Source organism: Poecilia reticulata, chromosome 9 (genome assembly GCF_904066995.2).
Source record: "Poecilia reticulata chromosome 9, P_reticulata-male-v2, whole genome shotgun sequence".
Classification (NCBI taxonomy): domain Eukaryota; kingdom Metazoa; phylum Chordata; class Actinopteri; order Cyprinodontiformes; family Poeciliidae; genus Poecilia; species Poecilia reticulata.
In genome coordinates this window covers 30,669,668-30,686,590 of record NC_088838.1, presented here as the reverse complement: position 1 = coordinate 30,686,590, position 16,923 = coordinate 30,669,668, and the positions used below count along the sequence as shown (strand labels likewise).

Here is a 16,923-nt window from a genome sequence, read left to right as displayed (position 1 = left end):
GACAACGGTGACCCTCGTCAGGTCAAACAGTGTTGCTTCCTAAGTGGACAGTTTGATTTCACAGAAGTTTGATTTACTTGGAGTTATATTGTGTTGTTTAAGTATTCCCTCTATTTTTTTGAGCAGTATATTTTCAGTTTATGAAAACTTATAGGGGGCCTTTATTATTTAGAATTAAAACAGCTGGGTGTTTTTAGAAGCAGCAGAAACCCAAATGGAAGTAGAAAAAGGTGCAAAATGTGAATTCTGCATAAACGATCCCCTTTAATAAAAAAAGAAAATGTCTCCGTTACCAAAACAGATTGTGTTCAAAGCATGATAGGCCTTGCAGGTGACAGCAGAATGACATTAATCCAGAGTAAAAAGGGGGTGTAATCAAGGCTTAAAATGCTTTTTAATTAAATAAGTCAAAGCTCTTCCTCGTGAAGAAAAGACTAACTGAAGCTGTGACATAATTGCACTTGAAGGCATCATTCATTTTGTTATTTGCACTCACTCAGCCTGCAACAAAAGCAGCTTTGTTTGTGCTTTATATTTAAACAACGTCAGCAGGTGGAGAGGTTGTTCCAGTTGATTTATCTGCAGGATGGCCGTGTGACATACGAGGTAAAGATGCAGGAAAGGAGGACATTTTTCCTCGCCTGCCTCTTCGTACAGCAGTGAAATGAAACGATGCAGCAGATGGAAAAGCCATCAGAGCTACTGTTCACCTCCCCGGCGGTGAAACCGAGATGAATGTCGACTAAAAAGAGAAATAAAGATGGAAATCAGACGCAGCTGAGCAGTTTGTGGATTCCTGAGGTAGCCCAGTTGGCTGAACGTCACACGCTTCCCTTTTTTTCTCAAAGTGGTATAAAAATACATAAAACATTCCTTTAAGTACAAATTTTCAGTTTAGAAAATACCAATTTTTGATGCTGTTTTGTCGTCCTTCGTCAGGAGCTGCGTTTCCGTTACAGATGTGTGCAAAACTTTGTCAATATTCTGCTAATTTAGAAAAAAAAAAAACAATTTCACAACGATAATGTTTCCATTACATCAGAAAGGCAATTATAATCACACGTGAATAAGTTTGTTCACACATTTAGTCATTGAAAAACATGCCGCTCAATTATCCTTCAACTACTTCCTGTCATCTTCTTTGTAGTTTTTGCCAGTAGTAACATCTGGCTGTTGATCACATGACTCGTAATGATGCGAAGAACATGTTTCTGTTAGTTTTACAAAACACACCAATTTCGATAAGGCAAAAAAAAGAAGAAAGAAAATCACTTGAACACCAAAACGTATTGAAAACATTGTCAATAAAAAAGAGATTTGTTTTTAATTGCTGGATTTTGATTAAGCAAATTTATTTTCAAAATGTTAAATTACGTAATTCTATGTCAACAAATAGTCTTGCTGCTTGGATGAAGGAGTTTTTTAGGCTGCATCTAAATTGGTTTACGCTGCAAAACTGCAATGGCAACACTTTCTTTGCATGGAACAAGTCACATGATCAACAACCGGATGTTGCCACTGGTGGAAACCACAAAGAAGACGACGGCAGGATGTAGTTGGAGAGTCATGCGTGGCATGTTTTTTTCGTGACTTGTATAAAGAAACTTATTCTCATGTGACTTTAATTACATTTCATATTTAACCGAAACACTGCTACTGCGTAATTGTGTTTTTTCGGTATAAGTGGAATACTGACAAAGTTTTGCTCACATGTGTGACAGACAAGACGCTAACGGAAACGCAGCGAGTGTCTCAGACCTCGGTGCCGTCGCCGAGGTTGTTGTGGATTTTGACCTCCAGGTTGACCTGCTTCACTTTGCCGTTCGGCTCCTGGTTGCGGTTGATGTTGACGTTCCTCACGGTGCAGTGCTTCGTGCCGAAGTTCTTCTCCACGCACTTGTCCATGCACACCTCCACCTTGGTGTTGAGCGGATACTCCTCGTAGGCCTTCGGAGTCTTCGTCGCCTTCTTGGCCGACCGCCTGCAGCGGCGGAACAGGAAGCAGGAAGCCAGCAGCGCCAGCACCAGCAGGGTGATGGCGGCCACGCCCCCGCCCACGGAGCTGCCCACGTGGGCGTTGAAGGTGGCGGACGGGCCGGCCTCCAGGCGCAGCGACTTCATGTTGGTGCCGTTCTTCACCTGGTCGCCCTCGTTGTCGTAGATGAGCGACTCGTCGAGCGTCAGGCGCCCGCTGCGGTCAACCAGGTCGCGTTTGGAGCGGCTCACCTGATACGTCAGCGAGCGTTGAATCCGGGGGCTGGAGCGCGACTCCGGGCCGATGACGTAGATCACCTGCAGGTACCACTGGTGGCCCGCCTCCACCTGTCAGTCAGAGAGGTAATTTATTAACCAGTGATTTATTTATTAGTTTATTTAGCTGGAATGTTAAACGTTAATTCACATTTCTGACAAGGACAAGTTTCTCTGTTTTTATTGAGTTATCTTTAGGTTAACAATGGAGTATTGAGCAAAACGCATCCATGTACTGGATTTACAGGTCAAATTTCCACTAAAATGCAGCAACTTTTACAATAGAAATAACAAAAACTACTGAAGAATTAGTTAGACCAGTGTTTCTCAACCTTTTTCAGCCCAGCGCCCCCCCAGCCTTTATCCAGGTCCCTCACCGCCCCCACCAAAGAATTTGCAGGCTACTTTGCACTGACCATTATTTTAATATTAATATTACTATCACTATTGTAGATGTTTTGATTTTTATGTTTGTTTTATGTATTTGTCATCAAAAATAATTTCCCAGAGAACAAAAAGCCATGGGAGTAGAAATTATTTTCACAGGCGTCTATGAAAAATGCAATGAACATTCAAGTTAAAATCGATAGGCCTAACAGCAGCCAGAGTGGAAAAGAAATATTATTCTTTGCCATTTTCAAGTTGTTAAATATTCCACAAAATGACCAGATAAAAGATGTTCAACATGCCAGTTTAAACTTTGATCTATTTGCAAAACGACTGAGCTCTGCAACATTAAAACATGAATAGAACTGTAACTACATTAATCATAGCTCTTCTTCTCTTCAGTGTTTGTCGGTTTCTGGTGGTGCAGCTCCGTGCTGCCTTCAGGAGAATGGGACATCAGAGTATCATCCATAAAATTTCACCCACATGGCATTTATTGTGCAAAGTAGAGCTTTCAATGGAAAAACTTCAATTAAGACAAAACTAACTTACAAGTAACTTTTCAGCAATTTTTATACATTTATTTTAAGTCAATAACATCTTAATATTTCTCAATGCAATTCATATTTTTTCATTGATATTAAGAAATTATTGACCGAAAATACACTTCAATATGTTCCAGAAAAGTTATTTGGAAGGTAGTTTGTAGTAAATTAAAAATACCTCAAAACTTTTTGTATTTATGGAACAAATTACATTAGTACACTGCAAAAACACAAAATCTCACCAAGTATTTTTCGTCTTGTTTAATGGGAAAATGTTTTGTTAGTGAAATAATCTACCGTTAGAACTGGTAATTTTTCGTCTTACACCAGGCTCCTATATTTAGCTGTAAAGTTAGGTTTGTCTTATTTCAAGTGTACTAAGATATTAGCTGTAGAAACGACCAAAAACACAGAAGATTTTGTGTTTTTGCAGTGCAGGAAGTCCCTCTCTCTCTCCATATTCAGATGATGGATTTAACAAGCTTCTGTTTTTAGATTTTTACTTTCATTATACTTTTATTTTCGTTCCGTTTCACAGTTATGCGCTACTTTTAGTTGGTCTGTTACTCAAAGCACATTTAAGTTTGTGAAACGCTGACAAAGCATTAAGGCCAAACATTTTCTCCTGTGTCTCTTTTTAAAACCTTTTGTTGCTTTTATGGATTTTAGTTACAAAACACTATTTTTTTTAAATAACACAGAAATTTTCTTACTTTTATTTAATAATGTGGTTCTTTAGCATTTTAAGCTTCACCATCAGTGGAAGTTTTTTTAACTCAGGGATTAAAATCTGATCATTTTTGACTATCAAAGTGGAAATTAGCGTTTTTATTTCCTAATCTGCTGTAATTTTCCTGTTCTGAGATTTTTAAACTCACTTTCAAGATCTGAGTGCATTTTTTTCTTTTTACAACTTCACAGTAATTAAATAAATTAAAATTAACCATGTACAGCAACAAGTTTTTAATTTCTGGACTAGTTTGAACACCATTACTGTTCGACATCTTTGTTGTAAAGTGATCAAAACAGCAAAAAATCCCAGGTATAATCTCATGGAATATCTGGGAATATCAATAATTATCTGCAGCAGCAGCCTGTGATCAATAAATCATTTTCAATAAAAGCTCTTAAACCATTTTCTGTGTTTTCATTTTTACCTGTGATGTGTGATTTCAGCTATAAAAAAGCTAATGTAGGTAATACGTATGGAGTGCCAATTGTACCATTAGTCAAAAATCAACAGCAATAATTTGGATTATTTAGTCTGACTCAAGAATTTTTTTTTCAAATTCATATTTTCACTATGTTTTTTATTCTTTTATATATGTCACAATTTCAAACTAAATATTTAATTAGCTTAAAGAATATTTAGTTCAATACTTAAATATTGAACTTCAAGCTAAATCTTTGACAGGATTCAACAAATGGCAGTTTAGCTACAAGATATTCAGGTTACAAACTAAATATTTAATTATGGGGCTATATATTTAGCTTCAAGATACTTGAGTTTGTAAACTGAACATTTAGCCTCCAGCAAATTATTTGTTTTCAAATTAAATTCTCAGTTGGAAACTAAATATTTAAGATGAGTTTCAGCAACAAACAAAAAAGTACCTAAATGGTCAAGTAAATATCTAGTTTTGAGCAAAAAAAAATTACTTTTCAAACTAAATATTTTTACTGCTAAATATTTAGTTTGAAACTGTGACATGTAAATGAATGAAAAACATGGTGAAAATGGAAAAAATAAGCCCCCAATATTTTTTCTTATGACAAACTAACAAATTTAGCTTGCAAAATTTTGTTTGCAAGCTAAATTCTTAGCTGCAAACTGAATATATAGGATAGGTTTCAGCAAATGGTTGGCAACCTAACTAATTTTGTAGCTTACAAACAATTTAGTTTAACCAAATATGTGGTTTGAAGCTAAATATTTATCTTGCTATGTACATATTTAGATTGTAAGCTAAATTTTTTGGTTAATATTTGTAAGTTAAATATTTTTTCTTGTAGCTATAAATATTTAGCTTGTGAGTTAAATGTTTAGTTTTCAAGCTAAATCTTCAAACTAAATATTTAGTTTGAGTTTCAAGTTAACAGTAAAAAAAGTTACTCAACTGAACCCTAGACGTCAGCCCGGAGACCCGCAGGACTCCCTACCAAGTCACGGAAGCAGGCCGGGAGAGCGACAGGACTTGCTAAGAAGCCCTGGAGATTAGCCCGGAGACCAAAAGGACTCGCTGTGAACCCTAGAGGTCAGACCGGAGACCCATAGGACTCCCTACGTAGTCACGGAAGCAGACAGGAGCAGGCTGGGAGAGCGACAGGACTTGCTACTAAGCCCTGGAGGTTAGCCTGGAGACCAAAAGGACTCGCTGTGAACCCTAGAGGTCAGACCGGAGACCCACAGGACCCTCAACGAAGTCAAGGAAGGAGACAGAAGCAGACGGAAGCAGGCCAGGAGACCAACAGGATTCGCTATGAACCCTAGAGGTCAGACCGGAGACCCACAGGACCCTCAACGAAGTCAAGGAAGCAGACAGAAGCAGACGGAAGCAGGGTGGGAGAGCAACAGGATTCGCTAGGAACCCTAGAGGTCAGCCCAGAGACCAACAGGACTCCCTACCAAGCCACGGAAGCAGGCCGGGAGAGCGACAGGACTTGCTAAGAAGCACTGGAGGTTAGCAGGGAAACCAAAAAGACTCGCTGTGAACCCGGAGGTCAGACCGGAGACACACAGGACTCCCCACCAAGTCACGGAAGCAGGCCGGGAGAACAACAGGATTCGTTATGAACCCTAGAGGTCAGACCGGAAACCCACAGTACTCTCTACCAAGTCACGGAAGCAGGCCGGGAGAGCGACAGGACCTGCTATGAAGCCCAGAGGTCAGCCTAGAGACCAAAAGGACTCGCTGTGAACCCTAGAGGTCAGACCGGAGACCCATAGGACTCCCTACGTAGTCACGGAAGCAGAAAGGAGCAGGCTGGGAGAGCGACAGGACTTGCTACTAAGCCCTGGAGGTTAGCCCGGAGACCAAAAGGACTCACTGTGAACACTAGAGGTCAGACCGGAGACCCACAGGACTCCCTACCAGGTCACAGAAGCAGGCGGAAGCAGGCCGGGAGAGCGACAGGACTTGCTAAGAAGCCCTGGAGATTAGCCCAGAGACCAAAAGGACTCGCTGTGAACCCTAGAGGTCAGACCGGAGACCCGCAGGACGCTCCACCAAGTCACAGAAGCAGGCCGGGAGACCAACAGGATTCGCTATAAACCCTAGAGGTCAGCCCGGAGACCAAGAGTCCCTACCAAGCCACGGAAGCAGGCTGGGAGAGCGACAGGACTTGCTAAGAAGTCCTGGAGATTAGCCCGGAGACCAAAAGGACTCGCTGTGAACCCTAGAGGTCAGACCGGAGACCCACAGGACTCCCTACCAAGTCACGGAAGCAGACAGAAGGCCGGAATATATATATATCACCTAGCAACCCAGTCCTAGTTCCGCTGGCAGGTATTTCACTTGCATCATGGCAAGAATGTCTTGTCATAAATAAGATAATCTGCTAGGGAAGCTACTTTTTCATCAGTGTTCAAGAATTATCGACTCAAAACAGGCTGCTGTATTTGGCTGAAACTTTACTTGTAAGTTATTTTTGTCTTATTTGAAAGTTGTTAGAACTAAACTGAAAAAAATAAATATGAAGGTCAATTTATTTCTAACACATCAAGCAAAGTTCTCGATTTTTCTAAATGAACTGATGCATTTTAAGGCTATACATTTATGTATTTTTGCTTTTATTTTTCTTTATGTCAGTTTCAGTTTTCCAAATCCAAAATATTTAGCAGAAAGTTGTTTGAAGTTTTAAAACAAATCAGAAGCATGTTTGTGTATTTTTGCCATTTTATGGACAATTTTAAACAACATAAATTGTGATTTATTGCTTATATAATCCTTAATGAAAGAAAAACAGTTTTATTCAGTAGTGTTAATATCTCCTGATTTCCAGTATCTGTTTATAGTTTCCAGGTTTTTTTCTTTGTCTGTGACTGGGTGCAGTAGCAGATTTCAAACACTTGTGGGCGCTGTTGGTGCAGATTTATTTTTCCTGTTTGACAGATAAAGGTTAAAAATTGAAGAGAGTAAGCAAAAAAATTAAGATAATGAACTAGAAATTAATAAACTATAAATTTAAGCAAATAAACTAGAAATGTAAGCGAATGTAAGTTTCATGTGACATGAAGCCAAAACGTACGACAGAATATTAGAGCCGTCGTAGAAAGAAAAAAATTAACAAGAGGAGTAAATTTCCTCCAGAATAAAAAAACTGACATTTTGAGATTAAGCCCATACATTTTCTAAGAAACAGTAAGACATTTCTGAATTGAAAAAGTTAAAATTTCTTGAAAAAAAAATGTCAAAAAAATTCTGAGAAAAAAAGCTAAAATTTTGTGATTAATCTCAAAAATATGCAAGAAAAATCTAAAATTTTTTATATTAATTGCAGAAATTTTATAGAAAAAAATTAGGAAATTTTGAATTTGAAAATTTAAATATTTGCTAGAAAAAAACCAGGAATTTTTTAGTAATTTTGAGGGATTTTGTCTAGCACATTTGCAACTTTACAAACTCTAAAATTTCAAATTTTTTTCTAGAAAATTTCTGAGATTAATGTCAACATTTCTGAGTTTGTTTCTGGCGAATTTTCAACTATTCAAACTCAGAAATTTTCTAGAATAAAATTGGGAATTTCAGAGTTAAAAAAAGTCATAAATTTTCCGTGGTAGATTTGATCTCAGTCATTCAGAAAGAGAATCTGTAAGATGAGCATTAGCCCTGCAGTTTGGAGAACATGACAGAATAACTAAATGAAGGTTAAAACACAAAAAGGATGAAGTCATTTTTACAGTGTTTCCTTTGAGCTTAAATCCGTCCAGATGAAAACCTGATCGCTGCTCTTCCTTCTCTCCAGGCATCAGGAGCATCAGAACCACACCGAACCTTTTCTGTCCTTCTGTCAGCAGCTCTCTGCTATTTATTCTGTATAAAGTTAATTTTTGCACAGGAGGAATATTAAATGCAAATTTACTCAATGGATTTGTGTCTTGTTTTATTTATTTTATTGATTTGCATTTATTACCATCATGCAGCAGAGATAGTTCAATAATCCACCTGGACCAACCAGAGTTTGACTTTATGTTTGTGCAAAAACAGACTAAGTTACAAAGTAGATGCTTTTATTTTGGTAATTTGCAGTGGTGTTACCTAAAAAGTTATCTTGGTCAACGCTAAAGCACCAAGATCAGTTCTGCTAATGCTAAAGCACCACATGCTACAGCATTAGCATATGGTGCTAATGCTAAAGCACCACATGCTACAGCATTAGCATATGGTGCTAATGCTAAAGCACCACATGCTACAACATTAGCATGTGGTGCTAATGCTAAAGCTGCTACATTTTCTTTAGTAGAAGCTGATGCCAAGATGCTAACTTTAATTCAAACAAAATTGAAAAGTAGAAAATTTGACAAAAAAATAAAGAATTTTGAGATTAATCTCAGAAATTAAATTGTTTTTATGCCATACTTTGCATCTAGTTTGTCGCTCCGTTTTATGTCCCGCTTCTCCTGTTTCAGAGTTTTGCGCAAGGTGCGCGTCGTTTTAAAAAAAAAAATATTATTATTTTTACCCCCTGTGATGCGCAGCGGTCGGGAAGCGTATCAATGGGGAAAAGGCAGACTTACATAAACCTTTTAAAACAACTGAAATTATGTTATTCTATCACCCCCGTTTCATACCGGACCACTTGCAGCACCGGTGTTAACGCTATAAAATGAACGCTCTCTATCGTGGTAAAACCATGGAGGGATTTCTTTATTTAAATGGGTTCATTTTCCAGAGGGACACAAAGTGAAGGTATCGTGATTTTAGTTATTACATGTTTATAAGTGCGATTTTCTGTTGTCCTTCCATGGAAGCGGGAAGCTTTCAAACGGAAATAAAACACTTTTTAATACAAGTTGCTGCTTTGACATGATCACAGAACTGCCAAAACATATGTACAGAAACACCAGACAAAGTGAATCACAGCACCGTCACTTCTGGAGCTGATGCGTTGAGCTACCAGTAGCAGGAGAACGGAGCTGCGCCAAGAAGCTAACAGAAGCTACAAACACTGAAGAAGAAGAGCTGCCATCGATACAGTTGCAGCCAGGCATGATTTAATGTTACACAATACAGTTTTACCAAGTTGCTCAAAGTCTAAACTGGTATTGTTGGTGGATTTAAGGTGTAAAGTTTACCTTCGACCAAACGCCCCCCAAAGGCATCTCAGCGCCCCCCTTTTGTAAAAATGTCCCCCCGGGGGGCAGTACCGCCCACGTTGAGAACTGCTAAGTTAGACTAAGAGAATTGTGTTTTTTGAAATTACAAAAATGAAATTCTCATAGTACAAGAATAAACTCATATTATCAGAATAAAGTAGTAAAATTGCAAAATACAGTCACATTAACAGAAAAAAAATCAAAATAATACAAGACTAAGGTTGTAATATTATCAGAATAAACTCACCAGAAAAAAGTAGGAATAATGATAGAATAAAACCATAATAATAAAGGATATTAATAATACTCATAATGCTACTAAATTATAGTGGTATTAAAATGATATAGTACACTCATAATAATACCAAAATATAGTCATAAAAATGAAAATAGCCATAATAACAAGAATAAAGTTGCAAAATATAAGAATAACCTCATGTTAGCAGAATAAAGCTGTAATAATACAACTTTACTCTGCTATTACTGTGAGTTTATTCTCATATTTTTACAACTATTTTCATAAAAGTCATATTAATAAAAAAATAAACAAATTTTACCAAAAATAAAGTCGGAATAGTACAACTTTATTTTGGTAAAACAAAGTTGTAATATGAGTTTATTCTAATATTTTTCTGGCTCTATTCTTATAAAAGAATCATAACGAAAATAAACCCATATTAGCAGAATAAAGCAGTAAGATTAAAATCATAATATTACAAGAATTAAGTAACATTAATACAAGTATAAAGTAGTAATTTAGTGAAAACTCCTCCTCACAGAGTTTCCACTCTATTAAAACTGGGAACATTGAGCATCTGGTAACTCTAGTATCTGTTTTAAAAACTAAGAAATACTCAATCATTTAACAAATTATTATCATTAGCACAACCTTGAAGCGACTGTCAAAATTGCTGAGTTTATTTCAAAGAAAGAACCAAATGGACTCACCAATCAGGTCATATCAGATCTGAGCACAACATTTTCTTGTAATTTTACAATTTTCTTCTGCTAATATTATGACTGCATTCTCATAATATTATACATTTTTCTTGTAATAAAACAATACTCTAAACAAAACAGGAAGTCACTCACCTTGTAAAGAGCGTCCACCTTCATGGTGAAGCCGTCGACGCCCGGCATGGCCGCCATGGCCTGCAGCTCTGGGACGTCGGAGGCAAAATCTGCCTCGAATGGAACGTCATGAAAAAACTTGTGGCATACGTCCGGCTGTTTACGATCCTGAAACACAATCAGAGCAGATCGAAACAGAAGAATAAACAAAAACAGCTTACAACTAAAATGGTCGCTTTGATTTTTAAACCAGTGGCACTCTCAGAAAATGTCAGGAGCCATGGGCCCCTCGGTCCCCCCACCTGGGTGCGCCACTGTTTTAAACGTAAATACCTGGTTTTTAATGTCAAAAACTAAGAGAACTACAGCAGGAAACCTTATGGTGGTTAGAATACCATCTGGATGACAAACCAGTGTCAAACCCAGTTTGTCCAGTGTGACCTGGTATGGAAAGCTGTTAAACTGGAAAGTTTTCTTTGAGCATTTCGCTGTGAAAGAACAACCAGGATGCATTGAAATAATATTAGCAGAAGACTTAGAGAAAAATAAATTACTAAAAAATTTTTAACTATTATGCATGAGAAAAATACCCATAAAACCAGCAGCGGCCCATGATAATACAGGCTGATTCTGAATACTTCAAAGTAACATTGTTATATATTTAAATTGTCAAAAGAGGGCAGAGTTCTCAAAAATTGTACTCATGTAAACGCAGAAGAACTACTTCATCATATTTTTACTCCAGTAAAAGTAAAAATACTAATAAAGGTAATTGTTTTTTTCAAAAAATGTTACTCAAGTAAATGTAATTGAGTAAATGTAACTAGATACTAAACGATTCTGTAAACTGTTCAGATTTCATGGTAACAACCACAAATTTATGTGTGGAATAAATGAAACTCTCAGAAGGGCAGAAGAAATAAATGAACTAACTTTCAGAGAGATGTGTTATAAAGAGTCCAGTAGGTAAAAGAAATGTATACGAAACAATAAAAATAAACAATAAACCCTACAAATTCATAAACACCAAACAGATTAAATGAATGTTTGTGTTTCCTACCAGCAGCAGGAAGCGATGTTTGAGATGTTTGTTGGGTTGGATGCAGCCGTACTGCGGCCCCTCGTTGTACAGGGTCCCAGTGGGATCGAAGAAGGGAACGTAGCCGTCCCGCCCGGTGCACAGGTAAACCTTCTCCAGCTGCAGCTTGTATGCTGCGTTCAGGTTCTGCTCCGGGTTCCACAGCACTCTGCCGTACAGAGTCTGGCCTGCAGGGGGCAGCGAGTGGACCAGAGAGGAGTTAAACGGTTTAAGTAAGCGGTTTCACTGCATGTGATAAAACAAGTACTTGTATTTAGTTGTAATTGTAAAAATAGCGCGACTGGACAATAAAAGCAATAATATATATCGTGATAGACATGCGATCAATATTAATATAGAATACATCTCAATATTCACTGAACACCGATACAGAGCCGCACAGCATTCTGGGGGATGTAGGCAGAGGGAACCCTTTAGCTAGCTAAACAAAGTTGGTGGAATCAACTCAATCACTCACTCTTTGGTTACCTAGCAACAACCTGCTGGGTAACAAGCAGTTTCAAGTTCCTCCCCCTAAACTTCTGTTACCTAGCAACAACCTGCTGGGTAACAAGCAGTTTCAAGTTCCTCCCCACAAAACTTCGGTTACCTAGCAACAACCTGCTGGGTAACAAGCAGTTTCAAGTTCCTCCCCACAAAACTTCGGTTACCTAGCAACAACCTGCTGGGTAACAAGCAGTTTCAAGTTCCTCCCCCCAAACTTCGGTTACCTAGCAACAACCTGTTGAGTAACTGGTGCAGCAACATTTTAATATTTTGCCACGGTGCCTCATAACTTGTTTAAAAATAAAAAACAACAGCGTGGAGTGAAAAACTGAATAAAACCGGAAACGTCACTACACCAGCCTGGTAGTATTTCAGATATTTAAAACAAAAAACTAATCAGCATTTATAGATATTGACTGATATGGAATAGTTATATGACGACATGTTTTCATCCAGCCCTAAAAGATAGTATATTATTTGAAAGGAATATTAAGAAATTAAGATAAAATTGGTTTAACTGCATTTTGTCAGACTGCTTCTGAGAAAAAAATAAAATAAATCAAATGTATGCGTACAGCTACAATAATCAAACATAAGTAAAAATAGTTATAAATTTGCATTTATCATAAAGACGTGATTAATGCCATAAGTTTTTAATTTCTAATAAAAATAGAAAAACTTCAGACTTTTTTATAACTCAATTACTGTCAAATTGACAGCTTTGGCCCAATTAAATAATTTCTGGATTCTATGATTTAAATATTCAGTGACAGCTATAAAATTAAGATATATATTTATCAGATCCTATTTATATCACAGCATCCTTGGAAGCTAAATATGAAAAATGTGGAATAGCATAAAACTTTTGCACATTATGGAAGGATGGGTTATTTTTGACTCCTACCCATGGAGAAGGCTCCCTTGTAATCCATCTCAGCCATGGAGACGTCGGCGGAGGCCGGATCCAGCAGGAAAACCTTCTCGTTGTTGCACAGCTGGAACTCCGTGTTGAGGGAGTAAACAACTGGAACGGGCCGGTTGGTCTGCTGGAAGGCGATCGGAACGAGGAATCTGTTGGAGTAGAAAAAAAACCCGTTCAGAATTCATGTTGATAACAAAGGGTTTCTGCAGGTTTCACCACCTCATCTTTAGGGCTCTTTAAGACCATTGTGAATTAAATTTAAGACCTGTATCACAACGGAAACGTACAAAAGAAAACTGCATATTTTACACTGTAATAGTGCCAAGTTTTTTTATATGGGTTGACAACAGACCCATAAGACAGACAACAACAACAGATGTTTGTGGCGAAGACGAACGTTGTCCAGCCAACTGGTGATAAATTCACACTTTCACTTGATGGACCCCCAAAAAAAGCTAGCTAGCAAGGTCATATTAGCAGCTAGATAGCGGTAACCTCAACCACCTCAAGTCACAGAAATTTATACTTTGTCATTATAGATGCAAAAAAAGCTAGCTGGGTTATAATTAACAGCAAGTTAGCTTAACCAACTCAAGTCACAGAACAGAATGGTGATAAATTACACTTTTCCACAATAGACGAAAAGTGTCCATCTAATAATTAAGATCACTTGCTAGTTAGCAAAAGTATATTAGCAGCTAGTTAGTGTTAGCCTCAACTGCCTCAATTCGCACAACGAAATGGAGATAAATGTACACTTTCTCATGACAGACTCAGAAAAAGCAAGTTAGCTATTAACTAACATAAAGGTATATCATCAGCTAGTCAAGAGTAGCTCAACCGCCCCAAGTCACACAAGGATAAATTACCCGGTAAGTAAGGATATATTAGCAGCTACTTAGCGGTAGCTCAACTGCCTCAAGTCACAAGAGGAAATCGCAATAAATTTACACTTTCTCATGATGGACACAAAAAAGCTAGCAAGCTAGTTAGCAAGAATACATTAGCAGCTAGTTAGCAGTAGCCTCAACCAACTCAAGTCACAGAACGTATTGAAGATGTCTGTGCAAGAATCAAATGTTTGCTTGATATAAAAGTCCAGCAAGAAAATAAACTACATAGAATATACAAAATTAAGTAATCTACTAAATTTAAGACCTGCGATTAACTTTTTAAAGGCCAACTTACATTTCTTCATGGATTTAAGACATTTCAAGGCTTTAATTTTAGAAGCATAACTCTAAGAGTTTTTAAGGACACGCTGTAATATCTGATAGATTTCCAGAATCTGTGGCCCGTACTTCTCTGGAGCGTGAGCCGTGCAGGACAGAGGTTTATCTCCCGGGTCGATCCAGGGCTGGGTCGGCTGAACGGTGCACGGGATCAGGAAGACGGTGTACTCCCCAGAGTAGTCCTTCCTGTAGAATGTGCAAAGAATATTAGATGCTCACAAAGGAATCAAGATGAGAAAATCTACAGAGGCGAACGTGAAGCTTGTTAAGTCAATCAAGAAATGTTAAAACATCTTGAGAGGAGATGAAAAATATGCTTATTCCACATATACACTGCAAAAACACAAAATCTTACCAAGTATTTGGTCTAGTTTCTAATGCGAAGACACTTGAAATGAGTCAAAACTAACTTACAAGTTGTAGTTATTGATTTATTTTGGGCCATGTAAAGAAAAAGAATGAAGATTATACTCCTTAATAAGTAAAAAAGAAACAAACAAATGGTTAGTAATACAAACAGAATCAGGAAAAGACATTATCTGAGTCATCCAATTCATGTTTTATATAATAATACTTTTCAGCAATAAGAGCCTGTTTTAAATCAATAATATCTTCTTATTGGTGGAAAAAGGGCTTATTCCACTGGCCAATTATTTCACTTAAGCATTGGAAAAATTTCTTATAAGTGAAATAATCTGCCAGTGAAACTAGTATTTTCCATCAATATTAAGGAATTATTTACTTAAAACAAGCTCCTAATTCTTGCTGAAAAGTTACTTGCAAGCTAGTTTTGTTTTATTTCAAGTGCACTAAAATATTTGTAGTAGAAACTGGACTAAAATACTTGGTAATATCTTGTGTTTTTACTTTGTAACATCTTGTGTTTTTGCAGTGCATTTAAATGAAAACACCCTCCATTCCGCATTCGGTTGTTTCTTCTGTGTGTTTTTCAGATTTCGGTAAAGCGTTCCCACCTGCTGTAGGAGCTGGTGGCCCTCCACAGCTGATACGGCGAGTCGAAGGTCTGCGCGCTCCACAGAAGCTGCATGTCGAACTCGATGCCCCCCAGGTGGTCGGGGGCCATCAGGCGAGATTTGTGACCCGGCAGAGTGTGGTGATCCAGAACAAACTGACCTGAAGGAAAGTAAACGGCAGGAAACAATGCATATAAAGCTTTCACTAAAAAAACACCTGCAGCTTTCATTTAATACATGTTTTTTTAAATTTTCTTTTAATTACACATTGAAAGAAGAAAAAATGTGTTTCTCTGTTGCTGTGAACCGACCTCTAAATTTGGCGTGAGTTTTGAACTCGATCACAAGCCGGCCGTCCTCTCTGATGAAGATCCTGATGATCTGCAGTCTGGCTGAAAGGACGCTGTCAGTCTGGATCCCTGCAGACAGGAAAACAACAGAAGATAAGAACCAAGGTGCAACCCTTATCGCAGTAACCTCTCCCTCAGTTATCTGATGTTAAACGGTTTTAATTTCCGTTCCGGAGGCTGAGGCGTAAAGAGAATTGATCAGGAGTGATTTTTTTTTTCTGCGTTTAGTCCTGACCTGTCCTCCAGAGCACCGTGTCGTAGAAGAAGGAGAACTCCATCTCGGTGTGATGCTCAAGAGAGGCCCAGCCTCTGGGCGCCGTCACGTAGATGTAGGAGACGTAGAGAGGAACCTGCACAGTCAGGAAGGACTGAGCCGAGTCCCGAACCTGAAAAAACAAAATAAAAAACAGCAAAAACGTGTCGTTTAATTCTTAATTCTGTTTCTCCACTTCCAGGCTATGAGCTCATCTCCAGGGTTTCTACACTGTCTAATAAAGTCTGGAACTTGATTTAAAGGTGACCCATTATGTTTCCTTGAGCAGGTTAGGATAGCTATGTAGATGGGCTACAAAACATTTTAAAAAATGTTTTTAACAAAATTATTCTTATATAATGGGACTTTAGTCTGTTTTAGGGCATCTTGTCACTTTAAATCGAAAAAATCTGCTGTTGGCCACGAGAAAATGGCAGAAAAAAAGATGCACAATTATACAAACATACATCTTTGAAAAGCGTTAGGGGAGCCTCCTGCACAACCAATAAGAATGCAGCAAGTGGTTTCTGAATGGAAGGTCGACAACAAAACACTTATGTTTCCAGCAGCCATTGTACAGCACATACTACGGTAAAACCAGCTGTGCTTAGCCTGGCTGAGGTTGCTAGGTAACAGGCTTGGCTTGGCTGGTGTTGCTAGGTAACAGGCTTGGCTTGGCTGGTGTTGCTAGGTAACAGGCTTGGCTTGGCTGGTGTTGCCAGCCAAGCCAAGCTGGTGTTGCCAGCTAGCAACACCAGCTAGCAACCCCCTAGCTGGGGTTGCTAGGTAACAGGCTTTGCTTGGCTGGGGTTGCCAGGTAACAGGCTTTGCTTGGCTGGGGTTGCCAGGTAACAGGCTTGGCTTGGCTGGGGTTGCTAGGTAACAGGCTTGGCTTGGCTGGGGTTGCTAGGTAACAGGCTTGACTTGGCTAGGGTTGCTAGGTAACAGGCTTGACTTGGCTAGGGTTGCTAGGTAATGGTGCAGTGCATGTCAAATGTGATTCAACAATCAGGAGGTTTCTGAAATGGCTCACTTTCC

At 38.4% G+C, this 16,923-nt stretch overlaps 1 protein-coding gene across 3 annotated transcripts in view; it reads right to left on the bottom strand.

The window, feature by feature from the left end:
* Positions 1-375: 375 nt before the first annotated feature.
* Positions 376-16,923, bottom strand: part of fras1 (Fraser extracellular matrix complex subunit 1) — a 270,024-nt gene continuing 253,476 nt past the window's right edge. For all 3 annotated transcript variants that reach the window (XM_017306806.2, XM_008417773.3, XM_081610905.1), the window contains 8 exons: positions 15,868-16,018; positions 15,594-15,701; positions 15,283-15,442; positions 14,378-14,494; positions 13,059-13,225; positions 11,630-11,835; positions 10,591-10,737; positions 376-2,322 (listed from right to left, as the gene is read on the bottom strand). In XM_017306806.2, the coding sequence (XP_017162295.2) occupies positions 1,753-2,322; positions 10,591-10,737; positions 11,630-11,835; positions 13,059-13,225; positions 14,378-14,494; positions 15,283-15,442; positions 15,594-15,701; positions 15,868-16,018 (1,626 nt within the window). In that variant the 3' untranslated portion in view covers positions 376-1,752. The remainder of the gene's footprint in view (positions 2,323-10,590; positions 10,738-11,629; positions 11,836-13,058; positions 13,226-14,377; positions 14,495-15,282; positions 15,443-15,593; positions 15,702-15,867; positions 16,019-16,923) is intronic.